Raw genomic sequence first — 16,115 nt, forward strand, 5'->3', positions numbered from 1 at the left:
TATATGATGTAGAAATTCGTTTTTGAAATAGTTTACTTCTAACAAATAAGTATTGTTCTGTTCTTGTGATATCTTATGTGCTAGTTTGTTTATATAGGTGTTTAAAGTGGTATAAAGTACAAAATTCACACCTGTTCAAAATGAGATATACCTCGTAAATATCATCAGGTTCATTTCATAAACATGGCAGGTGTGTGTAAGCATTTCTAAGCAGCTGCATATCAAGTAACACCTGCTCAGCTGTCCAACATTCCTTTCCCCTTCCCTAGAATTCCACCACGTGTGTTTACAAAACAACGAGAGTTTATGATTTTATAATTTTTCCGCCTAATTTCTCGCGAGATCTGGAGAGAGCTGACCCAAAACAGTGGGAATCCACTTCCGGTTTGAAGAGATGACCTGGAACTGCAGTCGCCGTGCACAACACTCCAACTTCCAATCCTCAGCGCTCTAGCGGGCTTCGAAACACGGAAAAATCACCGTCATTGTCGTACAGGCGGGGCCTCGTCCCGATCCCGCAGCTTCCTCGGTTGCAAGCGCCGTCGTCCCCGCTAGGAAGGCTTCGGCCGGGGAGGAGATTTCATATATGGGGTTCTCAAGAACGATGCAGACTCGGTACCAGCTACTCATGGCGCTACTGTTTGTAGCTGCCATCATCTACTTGGAGAATCAGATCCAGCGCTTAGAAGCGGCCAGGGACAAGATGGGTAAGTGTACTGTTTTGAGTCTCAGTTTTGTAGAAAACTAAAGTGGTACGGCCACGTGTCAGTGTCATTTGTGATTCGGACTAGCCAAAACTATCATGCAAGGAACCGTCAAGGGAATAGATGGGTTTAAGGCAACGGAAAAAGGTGGGAGGATGGTATAAGAGAATTTGACAAGCATGACACTAGATTAAACACTCAGAAAAGCAGAAAACATCGAAGGGTGGGGAAAACTGGTTGACAGATTTTCTTTCAGTGCTCCATCGGCCAAAAGTAAATTTTAGACTTCACTGTCATCATCATCAGTTAGACCAAGGATGTGAGATGTGATGTCTTAAAATTCTAGAACCGACTTCGTATGAGCACGTCGCCAGAACGTAAGCGTTTAAGGTCGTGTTCGCGTATCTAAGGTTAATATCTCGCATATAGGTTCATTTAGTTGTGTCCTAAGACATATCTTATGCAACGGCTGTTACTCCGATGCAACGTTGACCAAAGAGAATAAAAGAGATTCAGCAGTTATAATAGGTTTAGATAGCAGGCTAATTGACTCTCTGAATACGTGCTCTTTATATGCCTGCCCACATTTTAGTATAAATCATGATTGATTTAAACGTTTTAAGGAAGAGATACACGCTGTTTTGTTTTGAACGCTGTTGGCCATAGCATGGCCTGGATGCCTGACCCCCAAACTCTAAAATATCTATCGCGTGGGGGTCTCGTCAGATGTCTGCGGGGCAATCTTCTCGAGCAAGCTCAAATTTTGAGCTAGGATCCCAACAATAGACCCCCATACGATAGACATTTTAGAGTTTGGGGGTCTGGCATCCAGGGTAGACATAGCAAGGATGTTAAGTATGATGATGAAGATACTGAGACATCCAAGTTTCTTAAGATCATTGAAGGAGGTGCGTTATCAGACCTTGCAGAACGTTTCTCTTCCGTGGCTTTTCCCTCAAGATCACGAAAACGTCTCATCTCGAGATCTTAAGTAATCTTTGAATTAACTCGTAGTCAAGATCATGACTTGCGGTTTTATATTGCAGTATAGATTAAAGGCATACAACATGGAAATATCAGTTCATGTCCATCAGTGAAGTTGTAATGGTAATTGATAAATTTATAAAGAGATAAAATTTAAAATGGTAACTACTATCAAGCAAATTTCCTATGTAGGAATATGATAAGATATATATGATATAAGTTGAAAAATAATATACCAGTTGTTTAATTGAAATGTAACTTGCGAAAAGTTATTAAAATTTTCCAGAGGGATATGATCAGTGGAAATTACAAAATCGATCATTTCAAACAAGTATCATAATCCACGGACCTGTGTATCATATATGAGGTATTTATCTTTTTCAAATCAGATGTCAGAACATTATTACTTTATCATACTGTCTACCGGCTTACTCAATATTCAACAGGATCCATTTTTATCTCCGGGGGTAACGATTTTCGATATCGTTATGAGCTAGATGGAGTAAACCGGAATTCTAACCCTTGTAGTTTCATCAAAGATGGAATCCCTCTAATCCCCCCCATTTCTATCCTTCTGGTGGTATCACCCGAGGTTAAGACCCCCTGTTGAAAGCCTTTGATGTTCCCTTAGTCCCAGCTTTTTGCTGTGAGTTAGGTGACGGTACGAGGTCAACAAATGCCTTATTCAAGTGGCGATATAGATTTAGAATACAGAGTGGAGAGGGGTTGGGTATTCTAACATTTGTACCCTTGTTACCGGTGTGTATTGCTGCGAGTTAAACTTAAAGGCAACCAAAGCAATATTAGGACCAAAAAATGTAAATGAAAAAAATGCTGAAATCTTCATGGTAGTGACATTTACTAACATTGTTCAGCACATTTGCGACATTGTTGTGATGTGAGATAATTCACTGAAAACCACCGCCGTTTTTTTTGTAGGCTTGCGAAACTAAGGGAATCATCGTATGGCACATTTTTGCGCGGTTTTAAAATGATGAAAGTATGAAGTTATTATGCAAATATGCTAAGCAGTGTTAGTAAATGTCAGTACCATAAAGATTTCAGCATTTTTTTTATTTACATTTTTTTGGCCCTTATATTGCATTGGCTGCCTTTAAGTGACTATCTGACTACAACTTTTATGTCAAGCCATTTTACATTTCTGAGGTCCCATTTACATTTCTGAGCCCCCATTGCCATTTGATGGAAAAGATTCTAATTACCTGTGATAAAAGGCAATTTACGAGGGGAAGTCAATTACTAGATAATAGGGCATGTCAGGAAATATGCAAATTTCAGCCCTGCCACCACCCCTTAGCAAGTCTAAGCTAATGGCCTTGCCTTTTCTAGTAGGAGGAAAATATAACACTAATTATATAGGGAGCTATTTTCAAAAGGACAAGGTGGTTGTGATAGACAATAGCCAACATTAGATTTAGAATATCCTAGTCAGACAAACAGATGCATAGTGTATAGCATCCAAATCACAATCAATTAGCCTTGCATGAGTAGCAGGCTTTTAGTTAGGATTAAGGCCACACCAATTTAATTTCTTGGTTAACAGATTTGTTTAAATTTTAGCATGAGGACATCATCAAAACAGAAAGCTGGGATGAAAACTTGCCTGTTCACTCCCTGAAATTGTGTGCACCAAAGTACAAACTTTCCTCTGAGATTCTGTTTTCATGTTGATTTTCCAATGTAGCATTTTTTCACAAAAATTAAATTGGTGTGGCCTTATAGACAGGGTGTCCAAAAAATGGGGGGGGGGGCAATGGGAACCAGAGCTTTGCAATGTGCTCTATGGATTAATAATCATGTCAATCAATTTACATGTACATGCTGTTCAACTGTCTTGTATGTGAATGGTCCATTTTGCAGTGAGTGTGTGGGGGGTTCACATGTGCATGTGTATATAATTAACAGAGATACAGGATGTCTTCTGGGTGTCCTCTGCAAAAGAAAGATGTCTAATTTCCTTGTTATCTTAGTGTACGGCATCCAAAAGACACCCTGATGCCCTGCTAGCTAAATAGCCAGAGGTATATACAAATAATTATACGTTCACAGACTGAACCACTCACTTTGACACTATGTAATGTTCCTACAAAAGGTACTGTGAAGTCAGTTATTTTAGCGGGGGCATAATTTTGGAGTATGAGGGGAAAGGAGGTTTTCGCAATTGTCTATAGGTAAGTTCATGGTTGAAATAATTCTGTAGTGCAGTTGCTTTAGTAACCTCCATTAACGTTAATCCGCTGGGTTACATAAATCTGCCGCTTTGAAAAACAGTGGGTTTGAGAGATCTCTAGTGCAGCACCCCCCAGGTATACACAGCTTAGAAATATTATTTTTTTGAATATATACATCGTACAGGAGTGCATTATACTGGGGGACTTTGGGTTGGAGATCTGTTTAGACATATTTTTACAAATCACAGGGTAACGTTGCGGAATCATGTACCCTGGTGGATTTATGTCAGTAGCTGTTAATACAATGGAAGAACATATTTGTAGTGTCGTGATTTTGTATTGGAGAGGTCACCTTAAAAATAGAACCACTGCGAACATTTCAAGATCTACAGCACTTTATTAAACCCCACAAAATGATGCATAAAAAGATACTGCGTACTTCAGGTTTCCTAGCCGTTTTGCAAAAAGTCTATAAACGTTGCATCCCAGAGTCTATGAAGTAAAAGGCCTTTATTATCCAAAGTAATGTGTTAGCTGTAAGACTTAGTGTCTTTACAACTGTAAAACATAGGAGATAATCCGAGATATGGATATAAGATATCACTTTCTAATTCTTTGACTGAGGTGACCCTACGTATAGTTTGCCAAGTTGTGCATTTAAGTGTGAAACAGGCAGCTGTTATTTCGTCTTTTGTCTTGTAATGCTATTAAAGGGGAAACCTGATATTCAATAACAACATGTATATGTACGTTGTTATGCTTTGTACGGTCTTGGATTTTAAAGTTATGTTTTCGTGTTTGTTTGTAGACAATGTAAGGCTCATATTTTTGTTGTAACACTCAAGTTACAATTGATAACACGTTGAATAATATAGTGACTTTTCGCTCAATTTTCTTTTGCTACTGTCAGAGATCTTTTACAAATCTTCAGTGAAAAGAACTCAAATTCTTCAATTTGTGTTTGGTGTAGCCCAGAAAAATTTTCAAATGGTAAAGGCAACCCAAGCAATATTAGGGCCAAAAAATCGGATTTTGAAAGTCAATTTATTTAGGTTTTGAAATGCTCGAAGTTATTACACAAATGTGCTAAACAGTGTTAGTAAATGTCACTACCATAAAGATTTCTGGATTTTTTTATTTCAATATTTTGGGCCCTAATATTGCTTTGGTTGCCTTTAAGACTTTTGAAGCAGATGTGACAAGCTTTTGCAATGGGCAGTTGTCCCTTGCTACAGGTAGGGCAGTGTTTACAGGAATCAGCAATGCTGTGTTGGAACCAGGGTATTAGTGCCGCAGGAATTAGATTTCGGTTAATGAAATTTGGGATGGTATTGAGGTTTACTTGGAACTAGGTCTACTAGTACTGATAAAGTCAAAAGGTATTCTGGACTGATTGCTAGTACACATGTACTTCTGAGGCTCGGTAAAAAAACGGAAAATATACTTAAGTATACCATAGTCAGTCTCAGGGTGCGAAATACCTAGTTGCACGTTGCACAGTGCAACAAGATTTCGGTTGGTGCAAGTTAATTCCAAACCCAGGTAGCGCAGTGTGCAACCTTATATTTTGAGCCAAAGATCTCAATCGGAGCCTGGAAGCTCACAAAAACACAGTGTCACTCTCATAAAATTCGGTAAATCTTCAATTGAAATGAAGAAATCAACACTTTTTCGTTTTAAACTATCCAAAACCCTTCATAGATCGTGGAATTTGAGCTGAAAAAGACAAAAACACACTGCCCTCGGCTAAACAAGGTGTTCTTAGGTCAATGGGAACACAATACTATCTAATTTATATTTTGAAATATTAGTAGTAATATACGCTACATACGAGCTTGATTTGGAGAAATCGGTGAATGTTGCTGGAGCAACCTGAAATTTGGATGTGCAACCTAGCATTTGCCCTAGGTTGCAACATGGGCAACCTGGCTCAAAAAAGTATTTTGCACCCTGAGTCTATTGCAATTGTGCATTGTTATCCACTGTATCTTGGGCATGGTATTGTAAGACAGAGCCCATCCCTCTATATCTCATTCCGCCGCCTCTTACCTCCCCAATCAAAGTCAGGTACCAATTTTTACACCTGGGTGGAGTGAGGAAAGTTGTATAAAACTAAAATTCCTTTCCGAAATACACAACGTCTACAGGGATCTCCCTAGAAATATAGAGCAGGATGGGGGGAGGGTGCCAGGCACAGGATACGTGTCGTGAGGGGGGAGGTCTGGAGGGGGACGCACACTTCTCAAAAGGAGAGCGGCTGTTGCCTTTTGCCTTTTTCAGACATAGTGGAAGTCATTTACTGCTACTTGAGCTTTACAATTTCCAGTTTTGAGCAAAATTACAGGCTTTGCTGGGTAGAAATTGGAAAAAAATACCCTAACTTTGAAAATCAACAGGATGGAGCTGGGATTAGAACAGGATGGAGGAGCGCCACTGTTCCATTCTTTAGGGATATCCCTGCGTCTAGCTATGTCAGGAATAGAACCCACGTTCCTCTCAATCCTGCTAATGCTAGCCGACTGAAAAAGTAATGTTGGTGGTCTTTTGGTTGATCGCTGCATATATATATATATATAGTACACTCAAAGACTGAAATCTAATATCTTTAGGAACAGCAAACTTAGAATAGTCCAGAACCTCAAAGCTCGTTGCTAGACATGTAATAAGTTTCTAGAGCTAGACATATGCATGTTATAATTTGGTCATCAACTATTTATGAGTGTGTGTCTGTGAGGAGGGGGGGTCTCAAGAAAGAAGATTACAGTTTATCCAAGCGTCAAGGTCAAAGGTGACAGTTCTTACTATAATCAGTGCCGTCTCGTCACACCTGACACCGACTCTCCGTCATCGTTAGCCCTCGGGCCCTGATTAGCGCAGATAATCGGGGAGTTGAAATTCTGCGAGTAATCTCCATCAACCAGAACTGCCTTAGTCGACCTAACCCTAAGTAGTTTGAAACGTGTGATGATCAGAATTTAGGTGGCTGTTACTGTAAATGCAGAAATATTCGTGGTAGTTTTATGTTCGCGGTTTTTTGCGGTGAACTTTCAGCGCAAACTTAAAACAACCACAAAATTAACTTTTTGTCCACCTACGACTGTAGCGCTACTAGTACTACTATTGTCTCAAACGCAAACTTAAAACCACTGCGAATACTCCATTTTCTCCCTACAGCAAAAAAACAACAACATGCAAACTTAAATGCATTTACAGTATGCAAACATCTGGCAGTGCTTTAAGCATCGGTGAAAGACTGAAGGCTTTATCTTTAGCAAGTTAGCACAGTATCGTCTTCATAGTTCTTTAAGATACTTTTATATCTTGAGGTGGATTTATTCGTAGCTGTGGGATAATGACAGCGCTGAGACGGAGTTCAACCGGTTTCAACTTTATTCGTCTTTATCAAAAATGGCGGAGATCGGACCACTCCTTCTTTTATACTTCTTCTGTGCCTCCCTAGTGCAGGGCGCTCTAACTTGATGAGTTTAAGATATTGACCAATCAGCGTAAAGGTTCTCATCTTGCCATGGTCTAGTAGGTTGCCAGGTGATCTAAGGGTCTAGTTCACTATGCACTAGCTAGGTTAGGTTGCTCTGTAATATCTTGAGGTGGCTGTCATGGAATTTTGCTTCAGGCCACTCAAAATATTGTACATAGAATTTATTTCTTAATTTTCGTCGTAGAAAGGGGAAGGGATTTTTGCATTATCATCAAAATTCTGTTAAAACAATTCTGTAGTAAAGTGACTGTAGTAGGACACCACCATGAACACTTCAAGATTTTTGTTACCAGCAAGTCTGCCAAAATAGCTGCAATTTTAAAAAGAATCTGTCTGCAAATACCGAAAAGCGAAACCACTAGTACTGTTCTTACCCTACAATCTTCTTGGACTTGGACTGATGAAATGCGTATTAACAACTGAAAATGTACTTTACATATTACAGTAAATGCATTTAAGTTTGCATGGTTTTTATTTCGCGCTGAGGCGAAAAATCGAGTGTTCGCGGTGGTTTTAAGTTCGCAGCAGTGCTTAAGTCACATACTACTACAGTACCGTATTGTACAAAAATTATGCGGTGGCTTTGAGTTCACGATGAAAGGGGTTGTGCCCCTTCTGTCATCTGATCAAATCATGTAACGTCTATTTTTAAACCTAGAATCTAAGACTAAGAGATCTAGCAAGCTGGTAGTACACAGACTAATGCGTGATTCATATTATGATGCCAAGCTTGATTTTTTTTCAGCCTGCAGACTTTCGAGTTGTTTATGATTATATTTTTTACTTGCAATCTTCAATCATATATGTTGTTGTTCAAATTATGTAGGTTATACTGTAATTAGATATTTTGAGCCCTGGTATGTATATGAGTCATGTGCAATCCATTTGGTTATCTTACTTATCAGGATATTTATCGAGTGCAAATATTTATAGTGACGCAAGGGATTTTGATTTGGCAATTTTAAGATCGTTGTAGTTGTTGAAGTTTAGATTGGAAACAGCCACCTCCATTACTTTACAACGATTAATTTTACATGTGTGTCACCGAGCCTTTAACTGAAGAAGATGATGTTGTTGTGAATTTATCTATTTTCACGTGGAGTTGATTTCGCATTTTTGCAGTATTGTACATTGTAAGTTCTGGGTTGAAATAGTACTGTAGTATGAAAACACAAATTAGCAGAGTTATGAAAACTAGGAAACTAAATCCACGGCAAACATTACTAGATTTACAGTATTAGAGGAAAACTACATTCTACATAATTGCAAGATGCCATCTTATGCTAAACTTTCTTTCAGAGCAGTATTTCGAAATTACAAAAAGCAAAATTATTCCTGGTTGTGTAAAAAGAGACTCCAAATATCATATGTTCTACCCTGATGAAATTATTTTCGGAAGCAAAATTACCTTCTTTTTAAGGCCCAATTCCATTTTCACAGATGATTTGCAATAACCCACTCCATATTTCCAAATACCACAGATGACAAGCAATGAAGTATGCATGATTAACTCATTTTTATCCCTGGACATGTTGAAATGTTTCTTTCATAAAACATAAGTCTTTACTTCATAACATGCGTATTCCAACATCAGAGTCTTCATAACTCTTTCATGAGGCTGTATTCCTTCTCCCAAGTACCTCAATCTATATTCTATTACCGACGCCGCCGGTGGATCATACGACTGTCGTGAAAAAAGAGGTCGCTATATATTTTGATGGAAGATTCTGGCTGACCCGTAGCACTTGGTATTTGTTTTATAATACCAGCCAAATGCCATATTATATGAGCCATTATGGCGACACTACAGGTCACTGAACATTTTGAATAAATTTTTCAGCGAGTTACCAGTGAGGGGTACCTGAGTAGTTTGGATCTATAGTACTATATATATATATTCACAAATATCATTTCTTTTCTGGACCATTTTAGAAGGATTTCTGACATCTACTAACATAATTCTACCAGGGTACATAATTCTAGCTCTGCCACTCTGGAAAGATACGTCCAAACAGATCTCCAACCCAACAGTATATCTTAACTGTGTATACCTGGGGCATGTTGCATGAGAGATTTCTCAAACCCACTGTTTTTCAAAGTGGTGAATCTATGTAACCCAGCAGATTAATGATAATGGAGAAACTCATTACATTGTGTAATGTATAACTTGTAAGTTACAAATGTATATTCATCTACCAGCTGTATACATGTATATCTTTCTCATGATTCATGTAATTTGATAGTTTTTTTTGGATTCTATCAATCTTCATAATTAGCTCCCTTTTTACATTTTGAAATTAGCTATTACTTTCTGTCTCTCAGCCTGTTTACTGTAAATTCATTTATTTTTCACGGGGACTTAATTTCCAGTCAATGAGATTTTCTCTAGTACAGTAATGCAGTAAGAAATGCATATTTGCGGTGTCTGGATTTCAAGATGGAGAATGTGATGTTGCTATAGCTACAAGAACCAGGAAAATAAAACAACTCCAAATATACCAAGATTTGATAACCATTCTGCAGCCTTCAATATTACTATAATTATAACAGTTTATGATAGCTAAACACGAAACAGAATTTATAGGATAAAGTATTTCGGGCCATATAGTTATCTTGCCTATCCCTTTCACATCTGTATGGACTTATTCAATGCCTTGCAGATACATGTAAATAGGGGCAATGTAGAACAATGATTTTACCATTTAGTTAACAGAATGCCATCAGGCTTGCCGGAAATTATAACTAATTCAAGTCCATGGCTGTACTCTGACCAGACTTGTTTTTTCGTAATTTGTTAATTTTTCAGACAGGAAGTATAATGGAAGGAAGTGAAACAAGGAAAGACGTACATGTGTGAGATATAGATAAAACTTTCAGCTATAATTGTAAACAGCTAGGCAACAGTGACAGGTTACTTAAAAGTCTGTAGGACAAAAACTTCTGTAAGGTGATGTGATGTGGCCTGAGGTGTTTGATACCCTCTTTTACGTCATACCTGGGCTGCGAAAACGTTTGATACGGGTGTTCCGCATCGTGTGATAATTTTCCCTATCACACAGGGTTCTGCTTGTATCACACGGGCTTCCATAGAATATTCAGAATGTATTTTGAGTGCGCTGAGTGCGCCGCCGTCTAAGATTCAAATACAGGATTCGGGTGTTGGAATCGGTGCTGTTACAATTTTTTTGTTCGAGGACACAAAACTCCCTCAACTTCTGGTGCATTTCGCATTGAAATGTGTTTTTTTTTCTGGTGGGTATGTCATGAATAAAATACAATACGGTGTATCCCGTATAATAGCTCAAACTGTAATACCCTATAAGCTAGTCCCCCCTACTGTATTTAGCAATGGCTAACAAGACCATCTGCTTTATGTCACAGTGTCAGTGTGGACACATGCGGTTAGGTCCTTATCAGCCACAGTATCAGTCTGCCATATATATCAACCCATGTCAACAGGTCAGGCAAGGCACTGATAGACTTGGACAAATGAAAGGCTTGCATACTGTAAATGCAGAAATGTTCGCGGTGGTTTTATGTTTGTGGTTTTCGAACTCTTAACCAGGAACTTGAAACCACTGCTAAAAGCCGTTTCATGTGTGACTGTAATGCTAGCATTGTTTCAAACGCGAACTCAAAACCACCGCGAATGCTCCATTTTGTCCCTGCCGCAGAATTGAATCCCCGCAAACATTTCTGCATTGACAGTATTTTGTATAAGGAAACATTTAGAACATTTTTGTGGACATATCTTTTTTTAATATAACGTTACAGAATGTTTTTGAAATCTACGTATCAGAAAAAGCAATAGAAATTTTTGTTGTACTTTATACCATGTTTGAAATTTTGAAGTTAGCTATTATTAATAGAATTACAGATTGAAGTTCTTAATAGAGGCAGATGTGTAAAACTTTGTAATTATGTTTTGCTGACATTCAACTTTATTCCATGTTGTGCACCCAAATTTCTTTCTGTGCACCTAATTTATTTGGTCGGGTGTACCAGTGCACCTATTCCCAAAATGGAATTTTAAGCCCTGACTTCTTATTCTAGCATACATTTGTAATTGTGATGTTTTTCTTTTTCTCAAACCGTCTCCATTATGTGGCTTTTCCATGATTTGTAGTTTAGTTCTTTCTAAATGACTTGCCTTATCTTTGAAACCAGTAGGCATGTTTTTAGTACGAGCGGGAGTGATTTTGTGACACTCCATCTTTTTATCATCAGAAACTAAAAGCGCTGCAAAAATGCGCGCCCCCGGCTATCTGCAAATTACTACCGAAGTCAGAAAAGCTGTTTAGAAGCCCACTTTAGAAACGACGATATTGCTTCGTAAATTATCAGTTTTAGGAGTAAAGCCTTCTCCGAAAGATTTTCATTCTGATATGGGAAACCCGACTTTTGTCTAGATCCATTGCCGGAAAGGTTTTAGCTGGGATCTCTTTGAAATGTCAGGTTTGATAAGAGCATTTTTCTCCCGTGAAAGAAGGTGTCATTGGAAAGTCCTTGGAGCGAGACGCTCGCAACGCCGGGGCGTTAACCCGTGGTGGAGTCCGCTACGTCCAAGGTGGACTAAGTGCAACAAGTGAGCCCACCGAAAAGTGCAAGGTACAGATAAAAGGGACGTTTGGAACAGTCCAATTCCCTATTGACAGCTAAGTAACACGGCTCTGCCACTAAAACCCACAGTAAACTTAGCGAAAAAGGTCGGAGCCCGGTTTGAAAGAAAGCCGTTTCCGGGGAGAGCTTATCACGCTGTTGCCATGCCGGCGGATAGATTGAGCGATGCAAGGCTCGCCAGATAAGGTTGGAAAATTGTGCTGCCGTCCTTTGAATCTGCTGCCGCGGGCCACCGCCAGAACGGCTTTGAGGAATCCAATCCCCTGGGATCTCCCCGCGCGAGGAGATGATAGAGAATGATGGGAAAATTATTATCTGAGAAGACTCTCAAACCAAACTCCTACCTCTCTGTTCTAACCCGTACAAAGCCGACCGTTCGCATTGATCCTAAGACGGCGGACTTAGCAAGCCATCCGACAACGAACGCGGCACGATTCACTGCCCTCCGGAACCTTAGCGCTCTCCCTGGTGGCTGATATAATGGGTGCTCTGTTGGCTACCCCCATGCATGCTAACCACCCACTTGACAGGTTTGCCCCGGAGAAATTTCCAAGCGGGCATGCGAGAGACCCGGAGTTGGCACCCCAGGACCGCATATTGCCCGCCCCAGCATCGCGTTGCAATCAACGCCCGTTTTACGGTCCCAGTAGTCTCGTAAAGTCGGGAAATATCAATGTCTTAGCGGGTAGAATTATGACCAAGATGGTGCGATAGGTGCTGAACACGAACGATTCAGGAGGAGGGAATCAATGACCCGAGGAAAAAAGTGCTGCGAATATTTACGCCCTCAGAGCTATTGCTTTCTTTGTACATAGCAGATAGACAAACAGCTGTGAGGCAGATGCGGATGGATTTATCAGTTCTCTTATTGGGTCGTTAACTGGAAGACGGGACTTTCTGGACAAGATAAGGATTAGAGTGATAGTGATGGAACTGAAGGTAGAGATTCCAAAGTCCTTTTGAGGCCATCAAGCTAAAGCAGGGGGTTGTTAATGAGCTGTGTTCTGGGCACGGTATTACATACATCAGGGTGCAAAATACCTGGTTGCACGTTGCACAGTGCAACAATATTTCGGTTGGTGCAAGTTAATTCCAAACCGAGTAAGCGCAGTGTGCAACCTTATATTTTGAGCCAAAGATCTCAATCAGAGCCCTGGAAGCTCACAAAAACACAGTGTCACTTTCATGAAATTCGGTAAATCTTCAATTGAAACAAAGAAATCAACACTTTTTCATTTAAACCATCCAAAACCCTTCATAGAACGTGGACTTTGAGCTGAAAAAGACGAAAACACACTGCCCTCGGCTAAACAAGATGTTGTTAGGTCAATGGGAACACAATACTTTCTATTTATATTTTGAAATATTAGTAGTATCATATGATACATACGCGCTTAATTTGATGAAATCGCTGAGTTTTGCTGGAGCAACCTGAAATTTGGATGTGCAACCTAGCATTTGCCCTATATGGGCAACCTGGCTCAAAAAAGTATTTTGCACCCTGATACATGTACAATCAGAAGGAGTCAGTCCCTCTCCTTCTAGTAGTTCTACCGTGTGCATCTTTTAAACCTCGCCAACCAAAGTCAAGTACAGTACTGTAATTCACTTTATCTTCATGGTAACAAAATTTCCCGGTGTAAGGAAAATTGACATTTTCACTGAACTTCACGGTGGCGGCAAGTGATTTACAGAATGGATGTGTGAAGGAATCTTGGATAATAACAACAGGTTTTTTCACGCTGATGATAAAGTTCACGGTACAGAGGTGACCGTGAAAACAGTGAATATAAAGTTACAGTAGAAGAAACAAGAATGACAGTGTTGTGTATTACAGAGCAGTGCTGTCCTTGGTGCTGACTATGCCATCCGTTATAAGATCACAGTCTATAAAACTTTTAAACACAAGTCATGCAGAATGTGATAACACTGTCCTTGGTGCTGACTATGCCATCCACTATAAGATCACAGTATATAAAACTTTAAAATACAAGTCATGCAGAATGTGATATCACTGTCCTTGGTGCTGACTATGCCATCCACTATAAGATCACAGTATATAAAACTTGAAAATACAAGTCATGCACAAAGTTACAGTTCTTACTGTGAAAGAACCAAGAATAACAGTAATCCATTTACCCCTGGGTGGAGGAAGGGGGGGAATTCGAAAGTTGTGTTTAGTGCCTTTCCCAAGGTTGGAATACATGTACATGTACAATGCATATGTCTAGCTAGGGATGCCACAGATTGAACCTGTTCCATTTCCTCTCAATCCAAAGTCCACTAAAATTTAAAAAGACACTCCAAGAACAAATATGAATAAGAAATCAGAGCAGCCTTCATATAATTTGGCCAGCTCTCTAATTTTCTTGAAAACCGAATCAGTCCCATCTAAATTGCGTTTATTTCACCCACTCACTGAATGTACATTTGTATAACATTTACCATCAGTGCTCAGTTCGTGCTGTGTTTGCCTAAACTCATGTTCAGCTTCAGGTCTGGATTCAAGTCCGGAGGATTCATTTCTGTTTACTTCATCTATTGCTGAGTGACACTATTGGTCTTTCCTTCCACTGTTCCCATAGTCGATGCGGTTAAGGGCTGCTGTTAATTAGGATTTTACCATGGTCAATACTGATCGACGGAGTTCATATATATATATATGCCATTGGAAAAAAATGAAATGTTCTGCCAGCAATATCCCGTGCCTTTTTTCTCTCTCTGAAACCCAATTTGTTCCATCTAATTACTTCACCCACTTACTCAGCTTTTTGTTCCCCATTGGAAGAAAATGAAATGTATCATTGTACATGTACTAGCAGCAGGACATGTGTTTTGTGCCTTTTTTTCTCTCTGAAACCCAATTTGTTCCATCTGTTTACTTCACCCACTTACTCAGCTTTTTGTTCCCCATTGGAAGAAAATGAAATGTAACATCCACTACCATAATACCGCCACGTTTACTGCAATTTCTAAAGTGATACTAATTTAGCAAAGGAGCAACTCATTATTTTTTCCTGGTTACATGTCGATGTTATAGCTTACCTTTGCCACTTATGCTGTGTATGTTTTTTTTGTCTCTCTTGATCTCCTAAAAATGAAATATCGCAATCGCAAGATGTTGCGGAAATGCACCGAGAACGGGCGTGCGCACGGAAGGGGGTTCCACAATACCGCCAGAAAGAAACTCGGCAATCATCTCCCCGTTTTTCACCATTATACATCAGCTGTTGTTCCTTTCTTTCGGGGGAGTGCGTGCCCTAAATATACTACGATGTCTGGGGATAAAAAAAAATCACTTGAAAACGGATGTTAACTGTTGCGAATTTTGATTTACTGTAGCCCGTCACAACTGCTATCACGTAAAACTTACGTCTGACGTTCTACTATGGTTCAGTTCACATAATGGCGGCTTCGTTTTCAGTGTAACGGTCGTATTGATTGTTGGTCTTATCCAAAAATTTAAGATCGTCAAGATCGCAACTAGTCCCGCATGCCCACCACCCCTCGTAATTGATATCTTGAGGGTTAAAGTTGACGCGGCAGGTCTACTATGCCGCTGGGCATGAATGAGGAGCAGCTCTCTCGTGAGGCCCGGCGGCGGCAATGTTCGATCCAGTTATGGAATAATCCCAAGTCTGCCATGCAAATAAAGACATTTTCTTTAGCTATTTATCACAGAAGAATTATTGGTTCCTGAGTAAATCTTTATTACTAATTTTCGTCTCCCATGCAAACAAAATGGTATCGACGAGGGGTCCCGAGTTGCAGCGGAGGGGTGCAAATTGTTGGAACCGCGGTCTGGGACCAAACAATAGAAGGGTTCATAATCCTACTATAAACTGTTGCTCCTTGGTGAAAAATTCATCTATAGATATCATGCATATAGTGTGATGCGTGTAGATGCAAAACATTTCTCAGTGGTTTGTAGAAATTACATCCGCCCCTGCAAACTATTGGTTTCGCCTAGATTTTCGCGGGAAATTTCCTGTTACGCAATACGGGGGAGGAGCCAGTCTCGGGCGAAAACAATGAAAATGGCGACGTTCTATTTTGCGACAGGTCAACCGCAGTTACGGCGATTAAACAACCGTTCTTGACGATAGATCACACTTT

General features: G+C 39.7%; 1 protein-coding gene across 3 annotated transcripts in view; it reads left to right on the forward strand.

The window, feature by feature from the left end:
- The first annotated feature begins 185 nt into the window (after positions 1–185).
- Positions 186–16,115, forward strand: part of LOC136442563 (heparan sulfate 2-O-sulfotransferase 1-like) — a 109,072-nt gene continuing 93,142 nt past the window's right edge. For 2 of the 3 annotated variants that reach the window (XM_066439477.1, XM_066439478.1), the window contains exon 1: positions 186–707. In XM_066439477.1, the coding sequence (XP_066295574.1) occupies positions 587–707 (121 nt within the window). In that variant the 5' untranslated portion in view covers positions 186–586. The remainder of the gene's footprint in view (positions 708–16,115) is intronic. The other variant, XM_066439479.1, reaches the window with a different exon arrangement.

The sequence above is a fragment of the Branchiostoma lanceolatum genome, chromosome 9, assembly GCF_035083965.1.
Source record: "Branchiostoma lanceolatum isolate klBraLanc5 chromosome 9, klBraLanc5.hap2, whole genome shotgun sequence".
NCBI lineage: Eukaryota > Metazoa > Chordata > Leptocardii > Amphioxiformes > Branchiostomatidae > Branchiostoma > Branchiostoma lanceolatum.